At 52.1% G+C, this 25,791-nt stretch overlaps 1 protein-coding gene across 48 annotated transcripts in view; it reads left to right on the top strand.

Moving 5' to 3' along the window:
• CLASP2 (cytoplasmic linker associated protein 2) overlaps positions 1–25,791 on the top strand; it is a 1,795,600-nt gene that overhangs the window by 1,745,522 nt on the left and 24,287 nt on the right. For all 48 annotated transcript variants that reach the window (XM_086964693.1, XM_086964694.1, XM_086964709.1 and 45 more), the window contains one exon: positions 6,728–6,934. In XM_086964693.1, coding sequence (XP_086820819.1) covers positions 6,728–6,934 — 207 coding nt within the window. The remainder of the gene's footprint in view (positions 1–6,727; positions 6,935–25,791) is intronic.

Below are 25,791 nucleotides of genomic sequence, written 5' to 3'. Positions count from 1 at the left end.
CCCGCCTCACCCGTCAAGCTGCCTCAACAGGGAACAAATAAAATGATAATAACTTACAGTTATTATCTTTCTATTTTTCCTTTAGTGACACTGCTTAAAAGCAGTGGGGTGACTCTCCTCCGCCTTAGCCGAGGAGCCGTCTCTGCTTTCAACTGCAGCTCCAACAGTACTCATAGCAAAAAGCAAATGTCTCCGTGCCCTCCACATCACTTTCCATCCTTGCGGCATTGGTCCGTTCTTTGTCTCTGTACTCCATTTATTCCTTTATTGCTGTGCCAGACGTCGGCCTGGCTCTGTTCTACCTACACCTTTCTAACTTGTTATGTGAGGCCAATAATAAACTGACTCTTGTTGAGGTGAAGAGTTTCTCTCCGTAACCTCATTGAGGATGAGAATGTTGCCTCGGAGACTGACAGCCTCAGACCATATTTCGATTCTGTTACAAGAGTCTTAGATGCCCGACAATAATAAAGGTGGTAAGGAAGCTGCTGGAGATAATATTGTCTTGTACACAGGTTAGGACTAATTTCCTGATTTATACTGTGGAGCCATCCGGGTATATCTATTCCCTGCATTGAATAGACGCAGTTCGAGAAAGCACTGTCCTACAACTTGTGACGCTAGGTTTCTTTTCTTCTAATTGACAAAAAAAGAACTCGGGCAATTAATGATTCTTATCACAAACTAGAGGCACATACCACGACAATCAGAGAGACAAAAAATACATCAAATAGAAACATATATTATTTATTGTTCTACTAAAAAAAGTACAAACATAACACTATGCCTGTAATATATTCTTTTTGTACAGATACATAGTCATTATAATTAATTACACAAAAAACAATTCATTCACAATCTTACTCTCCAACCTTCACACAATCATACTATAACCCATCTCTCTTCAAACATACTGTTGCACTTCTCTCTTCCATACTGGTGAAAATAACAATCATTAAAATAAATATATTACAGCATATTGATTATTGAAATTATGGTTACAAAATAGTGGCCTCACTTAAATGTTGTTCATTATTCTATATGTTGGCCTGACTTATATGTTGTTCATTAGTCTAGAAGTTCTTCTAACCCATGCACCAGATCACCTGAAAACATGTTGATAACACTAAACCTTTTGTGTCAATACACCTCCTTACTTGAAATGAAAGTCAAAGGGCAAGTACACCATATTTCTCCCTGTCTTCAATGCCTGCTTTTCTCTTGAGTGTTCCAAATGAGGTGTGTTGACAGAGGTATCATCCCCATACCAAACCCTTCATAAAAACTATTGAGCAGTCGCTTCCCCACCTCCCAGGTATTCCAGTTGCTAAAAACATAAAATAAACACAACATAAGTGACCACTCTACATAGGGCAGTCTGTAATGGTTGTATCTGATAGAGACTACTAGCCGCAGATTCCTTAACGTAGAATTACCCCCAGGCATGAGACTGGATCCGAAAAACTTTTTTGCCACAGAATCCCTGCGCGCCGGGGGGGACGGCAACACGCGACTCCGCCCAGGCGTCGTCCGCGTATGTGACGTCAGTGAGGTCACATAAGTCCCAACCCTGCGCGCCTACATAATTTTTTTCCTTTTCCGTGTGCAACACGGATCCGGTCTGTGTTCTGGGTCTGTTTGGGCCTCTTTGTCTTTCTCTTTATCTGTGTGGAACAGTGTGTGAATGCCTTCGGGCTTTAAGTCTTGCACGTCATGTAGACGTCTTATGTCGGCGACGGACCCTCACCTCATTTGTATGTGGTGTTTCGGGAAAGATCACGCCTCCCCTGACTGTTAGGCGTGCCAATAGTTGAAGCCGAAGTCACGGCGGGAGCGCTGGATGAAACTGCTCTTGGCGCGTCTCTCCAGGTCGGCTTCTTCACCTCGTTCAGCTTCAGTGTAAGGTTCTGGAAGCGGTCGTCGTCAGCCCCATCCTTCTCCTGCGCCACACGAGCGTTGCTCCCTGGTGGGTAAGTGTTGCAATTTGTCCCCGAGGGCTGGTTTCCGGCCTGTTGGAGGCATGGGCTCTCCGTGGGTGATGCAGCCCGCGTCTCGTCCTATCCACCATTTCCTGGTGAAGGGGCGTCATGAGCCCAAATGGAGAAATATGCAGTGGCTTTGCAGGCCTCGCTGGCTTCTCCTCCTCCTTCTCCTTCCCCCTACTGGGACGTCGACAGATCCCTTGCATGGTGTGGGGCCCTCCACGGCAGCTCCGGCGCCGACTGGTTCGGCTCCAGACTTGGAGAGTGTGGTGCCGTTGGGGTGCGGCCCTTCGGGGGTCCCTCCTTCGGACCATGGCGCCTCTGCTTCGCCGCAGACTCCTGCAGGAGTCCCTGTGGTGTCGTGGGAGTTCGCGGGGGCTCAGGTCGCATCCCTGAGCCCCCCTCGGCCCTCTGGACAGGTAGTGGCCTTGTCTACCGCTGAGGTGACTCGGCTACGGCGCCGGTAGCTGCTGGCCCTTGCGGCGCCACAGGGGTCGGCGGACACTTCTCGCCCCACTATGGGAAGGGGTCCCTTCATCCCCCTCGGGGCACCTCTCATCCCTCCATGCAGGTGGCTGCCTCATCGGAGGTCGAGTCGGATGTTGAATCGACCTTGGCGGTGCCATATGGGTTGGCCGACCCCCTACGCCCCATTCTGGGTCGAGACTGGCGGAGGACTCCTTGTCCATTCCCGGGTCCCTCTCGCCTCTAAACCCAGGCGGCTGCCTCGCCGGAGGGCGAGTTGGCGCAGGTCCGGCGCCACCCCTTGACCTATTTGTGTGTGAAGCAGGGGAGACCTGTTCGGCGCCGGACGGTGATGACGTCCTGCCTCAGGTGGCGGACTCTACGGTGTCGGACAGGCGTTGAGTCGCAGACTCGTCTTCGGAGGCTCCCTCTTCTCTGGAGTTTGGGTGCCTGCTGGTATTGTCCTCACCCGATACAGGCTGCTGCGTGGTGGCTTTTTCCCCGGCGTCATCGAAAGGCGGCTCCTCGCAAGTCCCCAGGCAGCGGTTTTCGCAGAGGAGAGTCAGGTTCCCCACTCCTCGTCCCTCCTTCTAATTTTCAGGTCTGTCCTTTTCCTGCCCGTTTGGTTTTGGGGACGGCCGCCTTAGTTTGCAGCCGTCGCCCTCAGAGGAGCTGCTTTCTACACTGCGGGACCTACAGAGGCGGAAGGGGCCTTCGCTTGCGCTATGTCCACAGCTGTGGGTATTTTGCGCATGGGTGAGCCAGCTGCCCATTTCCCTGCGGATCATCTGCTGGAAGTTTTCCTCCAGCTGTTGCTTCCTTTTGAAGGTTCACTCCTTTCTTCCCTGATGGGGACTTGCAGTTGTCCGCCACAGGGGGCACTGTGCCCCAACACCTCCTGCACCGGCACCTTCCTGCGTCACATGACCCGGCGTGTCTTTCCCTCCACCCCACTGCCTCCAGCCCACTTTTGCGGACTGCCTTTCCCTCCTTGCCGCCACTGTTGTCTCTGCCGTACCGGGAAGCCTGCTGGCTGGACTCTTGGGGACGCAACATGTTCGCCTCGACTAGCGCTGCCCTGCGGGCTCTAAACACCTTATGTGTGTTGGCTAAGGCCACCTCTTGTTTGTGGAACTCGGCCGAGCCCATGGGATGTGCTGCGTCACATGAGTCTGTTCAGATCGACTTGCGGCACCATGCGTTGGATAGCCGGGAGCTAGCAATGTTTATTCTTCGCACCGATCTGGACATATCTGAGGTGCTGGGTCGTGCCTTGGCTTCTTCGGTAGCCCTTCGCCGACATGCTTGGCTTAGGGACGCGGTGTTCCCAGAGAATGGTAGGGAACGGTTGGTTGACCTTCCCTTCGATGGCACTTATTCCATGCCCCGGCAGACTCTGCCATCCAGAGGTTCTTGGCAGGGCTTCGTTCTCCTCCTCTTCCTTCTCCCCCCTCAGTGACTGGTGAGTTGATCTGGTTCTTGGACCTTCCTTTGGGTGAATAACCCTTGTTGTGCTGTGTGTTTTATGGCCACTCGAGTCCTCCTTGCTGAGACTGTGGCTTGTTGGCTGCTGGGCGGCCCTTGTTTCCTGTGTGTGTTTTTGCTTGAGTTATCTGCGCAGATTGACCCTGAGATTAGGCCTTCTGTTTGCTCTTGGGCTGCTTGACAAGCCTTCTGCTGGGTTTGTTTCCCTGCAGCTCTTTCGTTTTTCCTATGCTGCGGAAGTTTCTTCCAAACAGGGTTCCCATGTCTTGGGACTTAACGTACCCTATGTGGGGTAGTGGTAGCTGTTGTATAGCTTGCGCTGTGCTAGGGAATTGTGGTCTTCTTCCGGCCTCTGCTCACTGCTCTATGTGGTGTTTATGTATGTTGCAGATGCAACTCTCTTGTTGGATTGGAACACCATGGTGGCTCCCCGGGGTGTTCTTCTCCGGGGTCGCAGTGTGGTTTGCCGGGTCTGGCCTACTGCCTGCAGCCTGGGGTCGTGGTTCTGGTTCTGCTTCTTTGAGTTGTGTGTAGGACCCTCGCTGAGGTGTGTCCGGGCTCCTCTTCGCCTTCGTGTTCTCTGTCCTAGCGACTGAGATGGGGTTGTTACCCCCCTTCAGGCGTCGCCTACCCGGTCTTCCAGGGGGCTTCGGGCTATTCTTCCTGCTTTTGCCTCCTTTTGCTGTCAGCGCAGTTCTGTCTGGTCTGTTACCTTCTGACTGTGGTCGGCTCGCCTTCTTTTCCCTTGTCTCCTTGTGCCCTCTAGGTTGTTCTTCTTCCTCTTCCTTGCCCTGGCGTTGGATGAGGTTCTGTGGCTTGTAGGGGCGTGGGGTGCTGCAGCCTTCCCCGGCCCTGCCCTGGGTTCCTCTGTTGAATGTGAACAGGCTTCCTCTTTCTTCTTTCTTCTCCCACACCCCTCTGGGTCGGTGGTGTTCTGCTTGTGGAGGTTCCCCTTGCCTGGAGGGCGGGGCTCCCCACCCTGTCTGTTGGAGTAGTCCCCAGTGTTAAGTCCAGGCTGACCCTCCTTCCCCGTGGGTATGGCTAGGGTATCTATTCTACGTTAAGGAATCTGCGGATAGTAGTCTCTATCAGATGTACTAGTTACTTACCTTCAGTAACGATGCATCTGCTAGAGACGATTCTAGCTGCAGATTCCTTCCCGGCCCGCCCTTCCTCCCCGTTCTGCGAGGACCTTTGGCTTCTGCACTCTCCTCCCGGTGGGTGGCTAGACCTTCTGTGAGTGCATTCTTTCTTTCTTTTGACAGGATGATTGTCTTGTTTCTTGATCCTCTCCTCCTCTTTGGCACTTTAGAGGATGGGTCTATTGGTACTACTGTGCCCCTCTGCTCTGGGCTTGAGGCTTGCCTTTACTATCGTCCCTCCCCTCCCTCCCTCTTTGTTACTAAGGGTCCTGGCTCCTCTGCAGACCTATAGAATTGAGTCATCTGGCCGTGCCTTGCCTTATTCTTTTGGGGGGTTATCATTCTCTGTGCTGGGGGTGTCTTGGAGGTTTGTCGTTCCCTGTTTGTCTTGGAACTGGTCCCCCTTTGAGTTCTTGGTTGGGGTTATACTCCTGCTACATGTTGTCATGACATTTTACATATGTTCCTTGCCTCGGGGGGGGGGTTGTCTGCATGCTGGCAGGGATGCTGCTCAGGGCTGTGCTCTGTTCTTTCTTCTTTCCCTGCCCTTGGGTACTGCAGTGTTGGCACTGCTCCTTATGGTGTTGTTCGCCACTAGTCCTTTTTCCACTTTTTCTGCTCTTTCGCACACTGTTCCCATGCTCCCACAGTTTGTCTGGTGGCTCCGCGCTATTGTGCGGAAAGGTTCTCAGAAGAAAACTGACGTAGGCGCGCCGGGGTGGGACTTATGTGAACTCGCTGACATCATGTACGTGGACGACGCCTGGGCGGAGTCGCGTGATGCCGTCCCCCTTGGTGCGCATGGATGCTGTGGCAAAAAAGTTTGCCCGATCCAGTCTCACGTCTGGGGATAATTCTATGTTAAGGAATCTGCGGCTAGAATCATCTCTACCACATTGTTACCGAAGGTAAGTAACTCGTACATTAGAAGCTACACCGCCTTTTGCTAATATTGGAGTGGGCTCATTTCCTCATGTGATGAATTTGCACGAGTGAGCTCGTTCAAACAAATGGGCACACTAGCCAGCAAATTTGGTAAATAAATCTGTGACCTGCAAATACATACGCAACGCCAACATTCAAAAATACATTTTAAAAAAGCAATAGAAGTGATAATAACAATAGCACCTCAATAAAAGTGTCCTTTATCTGGCGCTTGCTTTCGTTGGTCTGCCAGAGAACAGCTTCTACCAGAGCTAGTGTTACCGGTACCCACAGTTGCCTTCCAGAACAGATTTTTGCTGTCTGAGGGTATCCCGTAGGGTTGATCAGGCCATGGTGCTACTGCCCTATTAACCTACAAGCTAGACCTCTATGCTAAAAGCAAGTGCTTCAGTTTCACGGGCCTAGGGCGGAAAGTGACCATCTACCAGCTGCAGTAAGTGAGAGAAGTAAATTGTACCTGTCCAGGTGCCCACTCGCAGCCTCTGGTCTGGGAACATTCTGCATGCACCTTGATAAATGGCACTGCATGTCTTGACAGCAACGGTGAATGTTTTAGGAGCATCATTTTGAGGCTAGGATATTTCTAGCCTCATGATAAGTCGACTGAGAGAACCTGGTATATACCCCAGCATCGTTAAAGATGGCACGTAGTGTTTTTTCGTTGCCATTTAACGAGATCATTTATCTAGTGTTTGACAATTGTTTCAGGTGGTAAGAGCTGCAGAAGAAGCTGCTGGTACTCTGGCTACGTCCATAAGCCCAGACCAGTGCATTAAAGTACTGTGTCCGATAATACAGACAGCAGACTATCCCATCAATTTGGCAGCAATCAAAATGCAAACCAAGGTGACGGAGAGAGTTTCGAAAGAGGTGCTGGCTCAGCTGCTACCGGAGATTGTGCCAGGGTTAATACAGGTAATTCAAACAAATCTTTTATTGTTAATTGGTCTGGTTCTAATGGATTGTGAACTATTTTTACATGTATTTGTGTATTGTTTTTTTTTTTTAGCTCTGGCTAAGTAAACGGAAGGCAGTCGTGCGACCAAGCAATGTTCTTCGTTTTTCAGTGCAGGGCCTTCAGCTACTAAAGAGCTTGTTTTACAGATTAGTGAATGTGGGTTCTGTATTGTGCACTGGAGTTCTGAAAAAAAACACAGCTAAAAAATAATGACGGGAAGAAGCTAACATAGAGAAGTATATATGGACCGGCCCAACCAACAGTGGGGGGGGGTGTGTGGTTTTCTTTTTTTACCTTGGAACATTGAGAAGGAAGCTCAGACTGATAACCTGCTCATTTACTCTTTGTAAGCTCCCCCTCAAAGCTATGCTGTTTCCTTGAACATGTGATTGTTGTGTGGTCATTGTTGGGAAATGGGTCACCTACACACTTTACTTAACGTACCTGGTGCCTCCTATGTCATCACCACCCTGCTCACAAACAGCCCAGCCCCAGAAAGAAGCATTCTTATGCCCACCTCGCTTGCCCTCCATCAAACATAATACTTGGCATTCTGCCATCATGTTCTTACTCCACTAACTTTGCACTTGTGGGTGCGTGGCTACGAGCCGACCGAGATGGCGGCGTAGTGCGAGAGCTCCGAGGCCGAAACAGCTCTACCTTCATTAATCCGTCTGCCCATCTGGTTTATTCCGCCTTCTGAAGCCTGACCGACACGCCAGGGCGGAAGGGGCACAGACTGTCCCAGTCCCAGGCGTAATCGAGCGACGCCAGCCGGAGATAGATCGGAGAAGCGAGACGGGCCCTGCCGCGTATCCGGACACCGACCTGCCGTAGCACTGCGACCCGACCGGAAGTGCCCTGTGGCCGGGGTAACGCACCGAAAGGTACCGCTGGCTGACTGCGGACCGTGTTGGAGTTCAGCTTGAGTAAAAGCGGAGGTGGACCTGTTTTCTGATAATCTCTTGCCCGGCGGTGCCATTGCATCTGACTGCGAGGAATCTATACAGTCAGTGGAAGAGATTGGGCGTGCTTGCCGCCCGCCGGGCGTCTGAAACTGTACCCGGCTGGGACTACGGTGATCGGTGGGACTGAGCAATAGTAACACCTAGACAATCAATGCTGGCGGGCGATCATAGACGTTGAGACCTGTAAGTTCGCTACTGGGACAGCGGTGGTGCCTACACTGCGACACTTCCTCCCTCCATCCTCCATCATCCTGTTCCCCTTGGTGACGTACGAAGGGCCCTGAGAGACGACGCCATTTTGGATATCGCCTCCCCACAGCCTAGAAAGACAGCGCTGTCGACACGCTGAGTGACGGAGTCACAGAAGCAAACAGCGATACAGATTCCCGATTGAGATGGCGGGCAAAGGGCCCAGGCATGCTACGGCGCAATCAAAACTTGAGAAGTACGCTTTGGAAATAACTGCCACACAACATCAGGAGGGCCGCCCGTCCACGGGTAAAAGCCCAGAGGGAGACTGATCCAAGAAAGTGACACTAGAGGACCTCATGAAGACGCTCTCCAGCGTTCAGACGACAGTGGGGTCTATCGCAACGGACGTTGGCCTACTGCGGGCTGACCTCCACAAGATGGCGGAGCGTGTGGCGCAGGTGGAAGTTGTTACCAAATCCCTAATGGAGGACACCTCGGAACTGCAACCCACTACCGAGCGTCTGGAGGCAGTCGCCAAAAAACTGCAGGAGCGCCTCGATGATCAGGAAGGACGCTCACGGAGGAATAACGTCCGAATTTTAGGTATTCCGGAATCGGAAGGCAAGCAAGCGATGAATCTATATGTGGAGAAATGAATCAAAACGAAACTGCAACCGAAAGGTCTCTCCCATTTCTTTTCCGTTGAGCGAGCACAACGAGTTCCAGGAGGTGCGGCGAAGCCAGGGGCACTGCAAAGGACCAGTACTGGCCAGACTTTTCAACTTCCGTGATCGAGATGCCATACTCCAGACATCCAGGGTCTCTGAACCTATTAAAATTCTAAACTCCACCATTGCCTTCTTTCCGGACTATACGGCTGAAGTGGCCCGGCGCCGGAAAACTTTCACCGACATCAAAAAAGCTTTGAGGGCCAAAGAGTTACCCTACTCCATGCTGTTTCCGGCGAGACTGAGAGTCGTGGACAATCATAAAGCATGGTTCTTCGACACCCCGGAGGCGGCGAGAGACTGGCTAGATGGTTGAAGACGCACTGAGGCCCCGCGACGAGCTGGTAGGAGTCAACGCGACCAAAAGACTGCTCCGGCGGATCACCAGGCATCACAGGGACATAGTCAGGATCTATTTGCTGAATCGGGCCTAGAAGAGGGTGAGCCACCGGAGGAGTGAGCGCCGTCCTAGAGACCCTTGTTCGAACTTTAAGTGACACACTGACTATGTTCCCCTTGGTATCAGGCAGACGAGGCTACATGGAGCTGATTGCAAGGTCACAGAGCTACTTACCCCCTTGCAAGCAAGTACAATGGGTTGGGTTGGGACCACGCGCTCTGCTAAGTTTTGGTGGCGGGCGGTTTTAGGCCCGTGCAGCAGGGAGGCAGGGAGGGGGGAGGGAGGGGGTTGTTTGGATATTTTTGTTTTTGTAACTTGTGACAAGACACGATATGTTCTACACAATACGAAGGAGACTGACCTATTGGTAACAGTGCACGGTAAAACCCATCCCCTGTTGGACTGCGCACAACCTTGCATGCATTTGAATGGCAATACAAGTGATGGATACACCTAACAATCCCACACCGCATCCCTCCCGCACGTCGACCTTAACAGTGATGACGTGGAACGTCAGGGGACTGGGGGACAGGGTGAAGAGAGGCCTAGTCCTACAATATCTGAAGCGCTACAAGCCAGCAATAGTACTATTACAGGAAACACATCTTGTTGGCACGACCTCGAAGGCGATGGATAGATGGGGGTACAGGTTCATTGCGCATGCAGACTTCTCCTCAGGCTCAAGGGGGACGGGCATCCTTATCCGAAAGAACTTTCAAATGGTGTGTCAACAGACTAAAATAGACAATCAGGGACGCTTTGCAGCGGTGACTATACTATGGGAGGGCCAACTGTACAATTTTGTGTCCATATACGTCCCTCCTGGGCTACACGCCACTGCACACACTGCCCTCGCTACCTTTCTCCTCTCATTGCCGGCGGCGACACTGGTGTTGGGGGGGCGACTTCAATGACGCTCTAAACCATGAGATGGATAGACACCCTTATACCACAACGGCACGGGAAAGCGGGCGACTTGCTGGTTTATTAGATGCCTTGGGTCTAACGGACTCCTGGCGACATAAACATCCCCACGACAAACAATATACTTATATCTGAAAGAAACACGTTAGTGTTAGATTCCTTACCTTAGAATATCCCCAGGCGTCAGTCTGGATCCGGAAACTTTTGCCTAGCAGTACCCCTGCGCGTCGGTAGGCGTCGTCTGCAGGCGTCCCCTGCGGCTCCGCGTCCGTCGTTGGCGTCGTGCGCCGTGATGACGTCGCTGGAGTATATAGACGCCGCCTCCGCGCGCTGACGTCAGTTCTTCTTTTTTCCGCGCCAGTGGACGCAGATCTGAAGAGCAGTACTCCGGTCTTTGACCAAGTTTTTTCGAATTGTTATCACTTTGTGCCTGTTAGGATGCCTGGGTTCAAGCACTGTGATGACTGTGAGCGCACGATGTCGGTCACAGACCATCACCGCCTCTGTCTCCGGTGTCTGGGCCCCGACCACGACGTGGACTCCTGCGTCGACTGCCGGGCCCTTACCAACAAGGCTAGGCGGGGGCGGTCCCGCAAGCTACTGGAGCTCCGGGTGTCGGCCCCACGTCTGGACCGGGAGCGGTCCTGGTCCGGCCGGAGGTCGAGAGAGCGTTCGAGGGAGCGGTCGAGGAGCCGCGCCGAGCGTTCTGGAAGTCGACACCACTCGTCATCCTCGTCAGGTAAGAAGCACAAGAAGTCGGGGCGTCGTCATCGCACCCCCGACTCCCCCCGACGCTCGCGCGATGCGGCCGGGGGTTCGGGTGACCCCAACCCCGCGGCTCCGCGAGAGTCGCCGGCGCGGCCTGCCCCATACCCTCCGGTCCCTGGGCACGGTGCGACGCCTGAGGAGATAGAGGCGTTCCTCATGGCCATGAGGGCCCTATCTCCTCCGGCGGGTACCACGGCGCCTACGGGCCCAGTGAACCCGTCCGGGGGCCCTAGCGGTTCAGCTGACCCTACCTCGACGCCGTCGGATGCTCCGACTCCGGCGCCGCCGGCGGCGCCGATCCCGGCGCCGCTAGGGCCTTCGGGGTCGACGCCGGATGGACGTCCATCCAACCCGGCGCCGAACCCATCGGGGTTGCCCCCGGCGCCGCCTCCGCGCGACGCCGGTTCCTCGGTGCCGGCTTCGGGCGGCACTGGGGCTCCGGCGCCGGCTCCGGGCGGCGCCGTCCCCTTGCCTTCACCGACGCCGGACGCGGGGCCGGACGGGCGTCGCTCGACGCCGGTCCCGGCGCCGATGGGGCCCATGAACCCCGAGGAGCCGGTCTACATCGTTGACTCCGAATACGGAGAAGATGAAGAGTTCGGTGAAGGTTGGGAGGGGTCCGAGGACCCTCTGTCACGCGAGTGCCAGTATGATCCGGACTGGACAGGTGACTTGGGGGATGCCAGTGGTTTGGACGACTCTCCTAACCCTGGTTTGATCTCTCCTCCAACCGTGGCATCGGTGGAGTGAGCTGCATATTCAGTGGTGCTGATGAGGGCTGCCAAGGCCTTACACCTTGAGCTCCCCGTCGCGGCCGTGAGGCCTAACATCCTCACTGAGGTCTTCAAACCGCAGTCATGCCCACAGGAGCCACTGCTGCCATTTAATGAAGCCTTGTCAGACGTTCTGTTGGGCACGTGGTCCAGGCCCGCTTCAGGCGCGCCTGTTGATCGGAACGTGGCCAGGCGCAACCGTCCTTGTCCGGACGACCCCAAGTTCCTGTCTACCCACCCCACTCCTGAGAGTCTGGTGATCCAGGCCTCGACCTCCCAGTCCGCATTCCCGTCGGCCCCGCCCGACCGGGAATCCAAGAGGTATGACCAGTTTGGCAAGAAGGTCTTCTCGTCCATTAGTTTGGGCCTGGGGTCTTGCAACACCGCTTGCCTCTTGGGCCGCTACACCCACTCTGTGTGGGATACGGTCGCGGAACTGCTGGCAGAATGCCCCATGGAGGTGCGGGCTAAACTCGGTCAGGCTGTGGCGAAATATTCGATACGGTGTGGTCTTGATACGACCGACTCGCTGGGCAGAGCTATGTCAACGACAGTGGCGATTCGTCGCCACGCTTGGCTGAGATCCGCCAACTTTTCGGCTGATGTCCAGAATACACTGATGGACATGCCGTTTGATGGCTGTCACCTGTTCGGTGACAAGGCGGACCACGCGCTGGAACGCTTCAAGGACTCCAGGGTCACGGCCAAGTCCTTGGATCTCTCGACCCAGCGTCAGCAAACGGGTTCGTTTCGTCCCTTTCGTGGCCAAGGAAGGGGCGCCCCGCACGTGCTGCCAGCCACGCGCCGCAACAATCCTTTCAACGCGGTGGCGGCCGTGGAAACCGCCGTGGCGGCGGTCGGGGACAACGGCGGGGTCGGACCACACCTCCCCCCGCAGCATCTGCCTCAAAATCCTCCTAGTCCGTGCTTTCGGCCCCATGTGACGCCAGTGGGTGGCAGGGTTCGCCATCACCACGCTCACTGGCGCACGATCACTTCGGACAGGTGGGTGCTGCAAATTGTCCGAAGGGGCTACTCCCTCCCCTTCGAGACCTCTCCTCCAGCCATGCCACCGCAGAACCACCGCGTGTCGGGGGACCACTTGACACTTCTGCAGGAGGAAGTTACGGCCCTCTTGGCCAAGGGGGCCATCGAGCGCGTTCCTGGGCCAGAAGTAGGGCGTGGTTGTTATTCCCACTACTTTCTGGTGCCCAAGAAGGACAAGGGGGGCCTACGTCCTATCTTGGATCTAAGGAACGTCAACGGCTTCCTCCGGAAGGAGAAGTTCAAGATGTTGACGTTAGCTCAGGTCTTGGCTGCTCTAGACCCACAAGACTGGATGGTAGCGTTGGACTTGCAGGACGCCTATTTTCACATTACCGTCCTGCCGGCCCACCGGCGTTACCTGCGGTTCACGGTAGGCCTGGAGCACTTTCAGTTTATCGTGCTTCCCTTCGGCCTTACCAGCGCCCCACAGGTGTTCACAAAGGTGATGGCGGTGGTCGCAGCCCATCTGCGCAGGTTAGGGGTTTCAGTCTTCCCCTACCTAGACGACTGGTTGTTGAAGGCGGGCTCGCCCCAGACAGTCGTCCACCACCTTCAGATGACGGCAGACCTCTTGCACGACCTGGGGTTCTCCATCAATGTGCCGAAATCACACCTGTGTCCCTCTCAAAAGCTCCTTTTCATCGGAGCGGTTCTGGACTCGGCGCAGTTTCGGGTTTATCCTCCGGAACGGCGGGTTCGGGATAATTAGGCTTTGATTCCCATCTTTCAGCCGTTATCCCGGGTTTCGGTCAGGTTGACGCTGCGGCTGCTGGGACTGATGGCTTCCTGCATCCTTCTGGTGCATCACGCCCGGTGGCGGATGCGGGCTCTGCAGTGGGACCTGAAGTTTCAGTGGGCCCAGCATCAGGGCAACTTGTCCGACCACGTCTTGATCTCGGAGGGCACTGCGAGACAACTGCAGTGGTGGCTTACGGACCGCGATTGGGTCAGGGGCAAGTCCCTCTCCCTTCCCCAACCGGAGCACGTTGTCGTGACGGACGCGTCCCTCCAGGGCTGGGGTGGCCACTTGGGAGAGGCAGAGATCAGAGGCATCTGGTCTCCGGCGGAGTCTCGGCTCCATATCAACCTGTTGGAGCTGCGGGCGATTCGTCTGGCACTGAAGGCATTCCTCCCCTTTGTCAACGGGAGTGTAGTGCAGGTGTTCACCGACAACACCACCGCCATGTGGTACTGCAACAAACAGGGCGGAGTGGGGTCGTGGACCCTTTGCCAGGAGGCTCTGCGCCTCTGGCAATGGCTGGAACGTCAGGGCGTGACTCTGACGGTTCAACACCTGGCAGGTTCTCTGAACGCCAGGGCGGACGAACTCAGCCGTCGGTGCTCGATGGATCACGAATGGCGTCTGAACTCGGACGTGGCGCAAGGCATCTTTCTGCAATGGGGAGAGCCTTGGTTAGATCTATTCGCCACAGAAGAGAACGCGCAATGTCATCAGTTCTGCGCGTTGGAGTTTCCAAGACGGCACTCGCACGGCGACGCCTTTCGGCGCGAGTGGAGTTGCGGTCTGTTATACGCCTTTCCGCCTATACCACTTCTGCCCAGAGTGCTGAAGAAGATCAGGCGCGACCGGGCCCAAGTTATCCTTGTGGCTCCGGACTGGGCTCGAAGATACTGGTATCCCGAGCTACTCAGCATGTCAGTCGGTCCCCCGATCCGCCTTCCCCTTCAGGAGGACCTTCTGTCGCAGCAGCAGGGGACGGTCCTCCACCCGAACCTGTCCAGTCTCCACCTCCATGCTTGGAGATTGAGCGGCGGCAGTTGAGGCCATTTGACTTGCCTCCTGAAGTCTGTGATGTTATTCTGGCAGCCAGGCGTCCCTCCACTAAGTCGGTATACGCCTGTCGGTGGAACAGATTTGTGGCATGGTGCACAGCAAAGGCTGTGGATCCTCTCTCTGCCCCTCTTTCGGAGGTTCTTCTGTTTCTTCTTTCTCTTGCCCAGCAGGGCTCTGCTCTGGGCACTATCAAGGGCTACCTTTCTGCCCTTTCAGCCTTTTTGAGGCTTCCTGATCAGCCTTCTTTGTTCAAATCCCCGATTGTAACTCGGTTCTTAAAAGGCATCACTCACATGTTTCCACCTGTTCCGTTTGTGATGCCTCAGTGGGATTTGAACCTGGTTCTGACCTTCCTGATGTGTGCTCCCTTTGAGCCCCTTCATTCTTGTCCTCTCCGTCTCCTGACTTTAAAGACGGCTTTCCTGGTTGCCATCACCTCTGCCAGAAGGGTGAGTGAGCTCCAGGCTCTTTCTGTCCAACCTCCTTTCCTGTCCATTCATCCTGATAAGGTGGTTCTGAGGACTAGACCTTCTTTCCTGCCCAAGGTTGTTTCGGCCTTTCACATCGGGCAGTCCATCACCCTCCCTTCCTTCTTCCCGCCTCCGCATCCTTCAAAGGATGAAGAGCGGCTCCACCGTCTGGACCCAAAACGTGCGCTTTCATTCTACATGGATCGCACACGCCAGTTCCGGGTGGATGACCAACTGTTTGTTGGCTACGTGGGTGCGAAGAAGGGACGGGCGGTTTGTAAACTAACCATCTCTCGATGGGTCGTCCTCTGCATCAAAGCGTGCTACTCTTTGGCTCGGAAGGAGCCTCCTGTTGGGCTGAGGGCCCATTCCACTCGGGCCACGGCGGCTACTACTGCCCTGGGCCGGGGAGTCCCCTTGCAGGACATTTGCCAAGCGGCTACGTGGGCCTCGCTGCACACATTTGCGAGGCACTACTGCCTGGACAGTCAAGTCCGGAGGGATGGCTTCTTTGGCCGTTCTGTCCTCCAGGACTTTCTGGTGTAGTATTGTATTGGTTCGCAGACCCCCCACCGGGGTTGGTATTGCTGGGGTATGTATTCTAAGGTAAGGAATCTAACACTAACGTGTTTCTTTCAGATGAACAAGTTACTTACCTTCGGTAACAATATATCTGTAAGAAACATTAGTTAGTGTTAGATTCCTTACCGAACCCACCCATCCTCCCCGTTCTGCGAACTGATACCTAGGGTTAAGGTCATCCCTTTCAGGGCCCTAGTTTTACATGGCACCAGTGTTGGTTCTCTCATGGCTCTGCGTCTCCTGGCGCGGAAATGCTGTGTGCAAAGAACTGACGTCAGCGCGCGGAGGCGGCGTCTATATACTCCAGCGAAGTCATCACGGCGCACGACGCCAACGACGGACGCGGAGCCGCAGGGGACGCCTGCAGACGACGCCTACCGACGCGCAGGGGTACTGCTACGCAAAAGTTTCCGGATCCAGACTGACGCCTGGGGATATTCTAAGGTAAGGAATCTAACACTAACTAATGTTTCTTACAGATATATCGTTACCGAAGGTAAGTAACTTGTTCTACTCTGCGACACACCACTGCTTATCACGTATAGATTACATTTTAATGTCCGGTGACGGGCTGCAGGATATTGAGGAAGTAGACATCCGCCCCAGGAGAATCTCTGATCACTCTCCGTTGCGACTCACACTCAAGACTCATCGCCCCAGTAGAGGCCGCGTTTTTCCTATATATGCAGGTTACCTTCAGAGCGCCCCTTTCAGGAAGTCCCTTTCCAACGCTGCTACACACTACTTTCAGGAGAATTTGGACACCGTAGACTCACATAGTACCTTATGGGAGGCATATAAAACGGTTATTCGTGGGCAGGCCATTGCATCCATAACCGCCCATAGGCGGACTCAGAATCAAGAACTTAGCGCCCTTGAGTGTGCTCTCAAAGATGCCATTTCTGATCACCCGTCCCCAGGAACCGCTCAAACGGTCCAACTCCGGCAGGTTGAATGGAGGGCATACCAAAGGGAAAGGGTGCTGACTACAATTCGGGCCTCCGCCATAGGGTGTATGAGCTGGGGGATAAAGCCGGGAATATGCTGGCTTGGCTCGACAAAAAAGAAAAAGCAGGCAGGGTCATTGCGCAACTGCAATTGCCTGAGGGCAATCTGACCTCGGACCCCGGAGTTGTAGTTGAGCACCTAGCTGACCACTTTGAGACAGTTTACGCTCCCCAAGCGTCATATACGACAGATGAAGCTTACGACTACATTAAAGATTTGACAATTCCCTGCCTCTCACCTGAGGCAGCTTTTTCGTTGGAGGCGGACATTACTGTGGAGGAGGTACGGGAAGCGACCGACGCACTGGCGTTCGGCAAGGCCCTGGGACCCAACGGCCTCCCAGTGGAACTCTACAAGCAAACAGCTTCCATAATGGCCCCCCATTTACTCAGAATGTTCGTGACAGCCTAAAAATAGGAGAACTCCCTAGAGATCAACGCCTGGCCACGATTATCCCGATCCATAAACCCGGCAAAGCTCCGGAAGTCTGCGGCTCTTACCGTCCCATCTCCTTGCTCAACGCCGAGCCAAAGATCCTCGGCAAACTACTATCACAACGTTTGGCCCCCCACCTTGCTACCCTGGTGCACCCTGACCAGTCCGGCTTTATGCCAAACCGTAACACCTCCCATAACCTGCGCCGTCTACAGGCGGTGCTAGCTTGTCGGGAGTACATATAGGAACCAGCAGTACTTCTCTCCCTTGACGCCACCATGGCGTTTGACACCGTGGAGTGGCCTTACCTGTTCGCGGTGCTTCGCCACATGGGTTTTGGCCCTAAGTTCTGTGCGTGGGTCCGCCTACTTTATACCGAGCCTCTGGCCCAGATAGCAGCTAATGGTCACATCTCCAGGGACTTCCCGCTTGGACGTGGGACGCGGCAGGGCTGCCCGTTGTCCCCCTTACTGTTCACGCTCGTTCTTGAGCCTCTGGTGATTTGGGTCCGGTGGGAGCCGTCCATTAAGGGTATCAGATGGTCTCCGTCATGGGAGGATGGGATATCCTTCTATGCGGACGACATCCTTCTTTACCTGACCTCCCCTAAGAAATCGATCCTGGAATTGCCTAATGTTTGCGAGAAGTTTGGGAGAGTCTCTGGCTACAGAATTAACTGGGCTAAATCAGTACTATACGTCCTTGCTGGTTGCCCGCCACCACTCCCGGCTTACTGTCCACTGCGATACACTGACACTCCCTTCAAATATTTGGGAATTCACGTGTTGCCCGATCCAGACGAGTTCCACGCACTAAATCTGAAACCCCCTTTGGAACGTTTCAATCGAGACGTAAAGGTGTGGCGGTCCCTCCCTCTCACCCTCCTGGGCAAAGCAGCGTTATTTAAAATGATGACATTGCCCCGGTTTCTCTACCTCCTTGAGAATACCCCGTTCCCGGTTCCCTCCTCATACTTCAGGGCCATCGCAGCAGCGGTCTCCACTTTGCTGTGGGATGGGAAGCCAGCGAGGATTGCACAATGTAAAGTAGTGAAAGATTGGTACGATAGGGGCATAGCGCTCCCTATTATCGAACTTTATTACTGGGCTGCCCATCTCAATCAAATCAATTATTGGCTACACACCCCACAGACGGAACCCGCCTTTATGGCGGACAGGCAAAGTCTCGAACCCAGGGGGTTATTAAGAAACCTATATAGTCGTAGGGCCCCAATTGACCTTCTGGGTCCAACCCGTCACACGGTTCAGCTTTGGTACAAGGCACATAGACATCTTCAGTGCGCGAACATGGTCACACAGATGACACCCCTATGGGACTCGCACAGGTTGGGATTCATGGGCAATAGTAAAGGGTTTCGGGTATGGGACTCCATAGGTATATCAGTGGTGGGTGACCTTTGGAAAAAAACAACATAGTGGATTTCGCATATCTACAAACCAAACACGATATGGCACAATCAGAGTACTTTAGGTACATGCAGATACGACATGCGCTTCTATCAGCCGTTCCGGTGGGAACGAAACTGCAGGAGTCCACCCCTCTAGAAGACAGGCTACTGACAGAACATATGTCCCACAAAGCGACGTCCTACACATACAGAAAACTGGTTAACAATCTCCCTGACATGCTGTCCAAACTACGTCTGTCTTTAGTGGGTGATATAGGTGAACTCGACGTCTCGGAATGGCAAGAGGCCCTCTCGTCACCCAGAGAAACTGCGATTCCTTCCAGACTTAAGCTGGTTCAGTTAAAGGTGCTGCACCGCACGTACTATACCAGGACGGTCCTTTGCAGAATTAGGAGAGCCTCCCACGAATATTGTCTCCGGGGTTGCGGTGAAAGAGGGACGTTCTTCCATACTGTTTGGGACTATAGCCGGGTAGCCATGTACTGGGCCGCGGTGATGCGAACCATCTCACAGACCATGGATGTCTCCCTGCTGCCCAACCCACGTCGCTGCCTATTGAACATTTGGGATGAGGAAGACCTGACCCATCGACAGCAGGACTGGGCCATGCTAGGAATGTTGGTAGCGAAACGCAACATTGCGAGACTGTGGGGCTCTCACGTGCTGCCCACGCTGAGAGACTGGTGCAAGGACATGGATGAAGCAATGGTGGCGGAGAAAGCAGTCTTTATCCATCGGGGGTGCCCCGCAAAGTGGGGACAAATCTGGGGGGCTTGGAATAAATTTAGAGGGGACATATGCGAGCCTCCACAAGCTGACCCGGATGAGTGTCTTTCAGATTAGAGCACGGGTCTGAGTTGCATGTGTGTTGAAATTTATAGCTTGTTACGATGTACTCCGTCCTGACTATATGCCGTTAGATGATGGAGGGTGGGTCAAAGGTTGCACTGCCAATATTTGCTACGCTGTTTACTTGAACATTGTTTTGTCGCTAGGAAAGACATGAAGCTATTGATTTGTTCTTTCATTTATTGTAGGGTTTTGTTGTGGGGTAAAAACAAAAAATCATAGACCTGAGCCATATCGCATATTCTTATCGCCTGCATCACGGTACAGCATACTTTAATTGGTTGTTGGCTAAACGGCTGTGTGTTCCTGACTATTTTGCTGATGACTAACATTGCTATCGCGGCCGGCCCAGGGGGTTGTAGGCCCTACACTGTGCTATATTTCAAGTGTACAATAAAGGTCTTTAAAAATTAAAAAAAAATTAAAAAACTTTGCACTTGTGGTGAAAGCCAGAGATCCCTGAAAGGAGAGCTATCTCATCAAGATCCTCAAGAAAGGTGACCTGAGTAACTGAGCAAACTACAGAGGGATAACTCTTCTATCAACTCCAGGCAAAGTCTTAAACATTCATCCTGAACAGAATGAAGGTACAAGTTGATGCTCAGTTGCGAGACCAGCAAGCTGGCTTCCGCAAAGATTGATCCTTCACAGACCACATTGGAACAATGCGTATCATCACTGAACAGTCGATGGATTGGGAAAAATATATACATGACACATTTTCCTCCACCCTCCTCTGTTTTTTCACACGTGAACATTCAGACCTGAGCTCCTGTCTGTCTTCCGTGAATTCCACTGTGTTTCATCTCTCTCTTTTTGAGGAGAGACTGCTGAGTAGCACTTCTGCCAGCCTGACTTTTCTCTTGCTGTAGTGCAAACAGCTGTGCATATCCCTAGGATGCAATGGTCACAGATTGGTAGGCACTGGGAACTGAGCTGCACCACATTCCTCTCCTCTGCTTTCCTCAGGGTTTTGGCGATGCGGGTTTTTGCGACCAAAGATCGGTTGGTAGGGAGTAGAGTAGGTGTCGTCATCAAGAGAAGCCTTTCTTCCGTTTGTCAGAATCTATATAAACTTTAGGAAGGGAACAATATGAAGCTGCAAACCCTGTGCTGCAGCATAAAACAGAAGATACACAGCTGTCATGCCATGATACACAGCTGTGATTTTAGGAGCCCTTAGAACGCCCAGTGGGCTCCAATTGGAGCCTCAGATGGCTGCCGGTTTCAAAATGCATGTATTTATAAGGATCGCTGTGAACATTGGCGATAATTAAATGTTCGGGGCATATGAGCTGTACATTGTATACTTGTGCATAGATCGCCATCGGGTGTTGGGCTTGGATGTTTGAACTTTGTTTTTGCCTTGGTAGAAGTCTTTGTAGTCACGAGGTAGGTGACTCCTCCTTATGGCGATAGAGTGCATGGGCATCGACTCCATTTCCAGATTGTTTTTGTTCCGCCACCGGGTTCGGATGTTTATTGCGACACTCCGGTTCGGGATCATCTTCAAACCTTTTCAACGCGCAATCCTTACCATTCAACTGTATACTTTTCGATCGCGTTTTCCCTTTTGACGCATATTTTAAAAATCCTATTACTTCGATTGACACTTCGACCAGGGCTGTGAGGCCTACCCGCGCCCATCACGCATGCAGTCCATGGACCGTATTCCATTTAAAAAATGCCCCGCCTGTGGTGCTAAGTTCCCACACACGGACTTGCACGAGGTCTGTAACATCTGCCTCTCCCTGGAGCACAAAGAAACCAGCTGCGAGGCCTGTCGATCATTTCGATTGAAGAAAACAATTCATGACCGTCGGGTATGACGGCACGAGATGAGACGCGCCACTAGTCCGATGCCGGATATCTTTGGAGAAGAATCGGAATTCCAACCTAGTGCCAAAGAAGAAGGGCACATTTCCGTGACTGAAGTCGACAACTCCGACATGGAAGAGGACTCCAACATCACACCGGCTCAACGCACCATGAGCAAAGAGCCCCAACTTCACACAAAAACACCAAAGACTCCGGTTACACCTTCTGGCTCAGGTCGACACGTGATACTGTTTCAGATGCCCTGCCGGCTATGAAACATACAGATAAACCTTCCGGTTCAGCATTGAGCCAACCCCGTCCAGGTGTCGGACCCACATCTTCGGCACCGAAACACAAGGCCAAGTCTGATGCTCCGCTGTCGGCACCGAAAATATCTTCAGCACTGAAAGACACAAAAAAAACAAAGACCTTGGAACCGATACCACTGAGATCGAAAGCTTCAGAACTGGCACCGTTTGAACCAAAAGCATCGGAGCCAAAACCAATTAAAGAAAAAATGTAGGAACCAAAACCAAAAGAAAAACCTTCAAATCCAAAACAGGGGAAAACGAAGCCTTCGGAATCGAAACAGCCTGCACTCATGGGCACCTACCCTAAAAAACACGCCAACAGACTCCATCTAAAGAACTTCCTCAACAAGAGTCTTTGAATCCGAAGCAAAAACAATTGCATATTGACCCAGACACTGGGAAACTTCGAGTAACACTTCCCAAAAAACAGAAGTTGGACCTCCCTTAAGATTACCACATACCTTTTAAAGAAAAAAGACATGGGTACTAACCCCGCTCCCCCTTACATACCTCCCTCTCCTCCACCTTTTAACCCACATCTAATAATTTCACCAGCAAATTCACCACCCCTACATTTTTCACCTGGGCTTCAGGATGATAATAATGAAGATGGTGATGGAGATGGAGACTGGAATGGGGAATGGGATGGAGATGATGATCAGGACAACATTCCACAGGGCCCACACCCTTGTGATTAATATAATAAAGACCCGGATCAACGGTGGAAGGATGGGAGAGAGACCTAGATTGGTGCTAGAGAGCAGAGAAGGTAATCTATGACAGTCGGGGCTGTCCCAAGAAATGGGAAAAGGTATGGCAGGCATTGAGGCGTTACAGGGCAGACTGGCTGAGCAACCCTGATGGTTCACAACTGGGTTAACGGGGCCCCGCGTGGAATTCACTCCCTGACACACACCCTTCGCGGGCTCTCGCGAAACCCTACGGTCAGCAAGACCACCCACCCACAATCGCACAGGGGAATAGCCCTGTAGTGAGGGGGGGTGGGGAGGGGGGGTTCTGACCCAACATAGGGGGAGGATCGGAGTAGAGAGGGTTAGGGAATGCTTTTAGAGAAATGTACATCTTGTACAGGACATGCTAGGAGAGTAGGCCACCACGGAACTCGTCTAATGATTTTTCGATTTGTATACTGTAAATGTGCCAATGAATTCCCACTGCTGCCGGATGTGTATTGAAATGGAGATGTTATGTTTTAATAAAAAGATTTATTTTTTAAATAAAGACCCGGATCATACTACTGACCCGATCTATATCCCTCCAGACCATCACCACCCGATGATAATATCGGTTTCGCACTACTCATTAATAGAGCTGCTCAACACCATGGGGTCGAATTACACACTGACCCCCTTGGAAGTGGATTTTTTTAGTGGAAACTTTCGCTCCATCACAAAAAACCACAAACATGCTACCCATACTTAAAGGGATGATAAAACAAGCCAATGAGGTATTCAAAGACCCTGTTAGGGCTATAATACTTATGCCACGGGTAGACAAAAGATATAGAGCTGCCCCTACAGACCCCATTTACATCAGGGGTCAGTTACCTTCGGAATCGCTTGTTCTTTCAAATGCACGGAAAATGGAAAATTCTCAGACGACAGGTAACACCCCTCCACCTGACAAATTGGCACATTGCCAATGAACAAGTTCTCCTGGCGCGGTATGATAGAGCTCACTATGACGAGCTAGAAAGCCTGATGCAACACTTACCAGACCAATACAAAGCTAAAGCTCACAACCTCATTCAAGCGGCTAATCTTATATCAAGCGCTTCCATCAAATTAGCCCTGGATGCAGCTGATACAGCCTCATGTGCCAATTATCTCTGCATCTCAAGCTTCAAACAAGAGGTACAGTCAGCACTTCTTAATCAGCCATTTAATCAAGAACACTTTTATGGCCCCACAATTGATTCTTCAATGGAAAAAGTGAAGAAAGACATCAAGACTTCTAAAGCCATGGGGGCATTACAACTACCCTCTAACAGAGGTTCTTTTTGTCGCTCCTTTAATAGGAGTGGCTCAAAGATGGCTGCATCAGAAAACACTTCCACGTCTTATAAAAGCCCCAATCAATCCTCCTCAATTAGAGGATATTTTCTGGGAGGATACAGAGGCAATAACTATAGAGGAAGAGGCAGAGGAAATTCCACCCGCACTTCCCCTACCACCAAACAGTGACTTACCTCCATTACCCCAGATCATTCCACTCCTGTCGGGGGACGGCTAACACAGTTCCTAACTGTCTGGAATTCAATCACAACAGACAAGTGAGTGAGACAAATTTTCCAGTATGGTTACTACCTGAAACTCCCCTCTACCCCCCCCACCCGACCCTCCCATTACTCCCAGACAACGTCCAATGTCCACAGAACATCAAACACTTCTCAAACAAGAAGTTCTCTCTCTATATTACAAAAACATGCAACATAATCAGTCCCACACCTCAACATGGCACAGGGGTTTACTCCCTCTATTTTCTAATCCCAAAAAAAGGATGGCTCTCTCAGGCCCCTATTGGACCTCAGACCACTAAGCCTCTACATTGTCAGACCACTTCCATATGGTCACTCTTCAACAGGTGCTTCCGCAACTTCAATGGGGCGACTTTCTCTCCACTCAAGATTTAAAGGATGCTTACTTTCATATTCCCACTCACCCCGCTCACAGGAAATATCTCAGGTTTGTAGTAAGTGGTCAACACTACCAGTTAAAGGACCTCCCATTCGGGGTGACTACAACACCCAGAGTTTTCACCAAGTGTCTCGCAGTAGTTGCAGCCCACTTAAGAAGACATCAAATTCATGTTTTTCCCCTATCTAGACGACTGGTTTATAAAAGCCAAGTCACACAGCAGTTGTGTGCACCACACACACAAAACAATCCAACTGCTTCACCATTTGAGATTCACGGAAAACCTAGCTAAATCCCATCTCCAACCCTCCAACATACAACAATATCTAGTGGCTACAATAGACACTTCAAAAGCTCTAGCATGCCCCAATCCAGTCAGGATACGTGCCATACAAGCTCTAATACAAACATTTAAACCTTAACTCTCACTACCAGCGTGTGTGTTCATGCAGTTAATCGGGATGATGGTCTCCTGCATTTTCATTGTCCCTTATGCAAGACTCCAGATGCGTCCCTTACAGGAGTGTTTGCCACGTCAGTGGAACCAGGCTCAAGAACAACTAACATATCTGGTGTTGGTAAACAACCGCACCCATCGCTCTCTGCAATGGTGGAACGCACAAAACCTTTCCAAAGGGCATCCGTTTCTCTCCCTGTTCCACAGATAGTGCTATCAACAGACGCATCACTCGACTATATCCTCATAAACTACCTGGAATTGCTGGCATCTTCCTAGCGTTAAAATCTTTTCAACTCCACCTCCTAAGCAAAGCTGTCCTGGTACGTACAGACTACATGACAGCAATTTACTACATACAGAAATAGGAAGGGACACACACTCTCCAGCTTTCACGTCTATCTCAAAGCATATGGAGATGGGCCATTCCTCAAAAAATATATCTCCTGGCAGAACACCTCCCAGGAGTACACAATCAGATTGCGGATCTACTTAGTCGCCAACAACGGCAGATCCACAAATAGGAACTTCACCCTCAAGTTCTACTTCCATTCCTTTAAATGTGGGGCCACCCAGAAATAGACCTGTCGCTACCCACCAAAACACAAAATGCCAAAGCTTTGCATCCAGGTATCCACACCCATTGTCCAAAGTCAATGCGCCATGGATGAACTGGTCAGGCAAATTTGTTTCCGCTTTTCCGCTTCTCCCACTCATTTCACTAGTGGTTCGGAAACTCAAACAGCATTCCTGCAAAATAATCCTGGTTGCAACAACATGGGACCGACAACCGTGGTTCACAACCCTCTTGGAACTATCAGTAGTTCCTCATTAAAAGCTACGCCTCTCACCCAAGCTTCTCGCTCAGAACCATGGAGCGATAAGGCATCCAGATCCCAATCAACTCAACCTCAGGATCTGGCACCTAAAATCCTAGAGTTTGGCTACCTTAATTTACCGCCAGACTGCATGAAAATCATTAAGGAGGCTAGACGCCCTACCACTAGAGCTTGCCATGCCGCAAAATGGAAAAGATTTGTAATTTACTGTACAAATAACAAAATAAACCCAATAGATGCTGCCATTCAAGATGTCATCTGTTACCTTTTGCATCTACAACAATGTAACCTAGCATAAACATCCATCTTGCAGCAATAGCAGCCAATCTCTAAAACAGTATTTGTCTTTGTTTAGGGTACCAGC

Source organism: Lissotriton vulgaris, chromosome 4_1 (genome assembly GCF_964263255.1).
Source record: "Lissotriton vulgaris chromosome 4_1, aLisVul1.2, whole genome shotgun sequence".
NCBI classification, from domain to species: Eukaryota; Metazoa; Chordata; class Amphibia; order Caudata; family Salamandridae; genus Lissotriton; species Lissotriton vulgaris.
The sequence above is the reverse complement of the archived record's forward strand: the minus strand, read 5'-3'. Positions and strand labels throughout refer to the sequence as shown.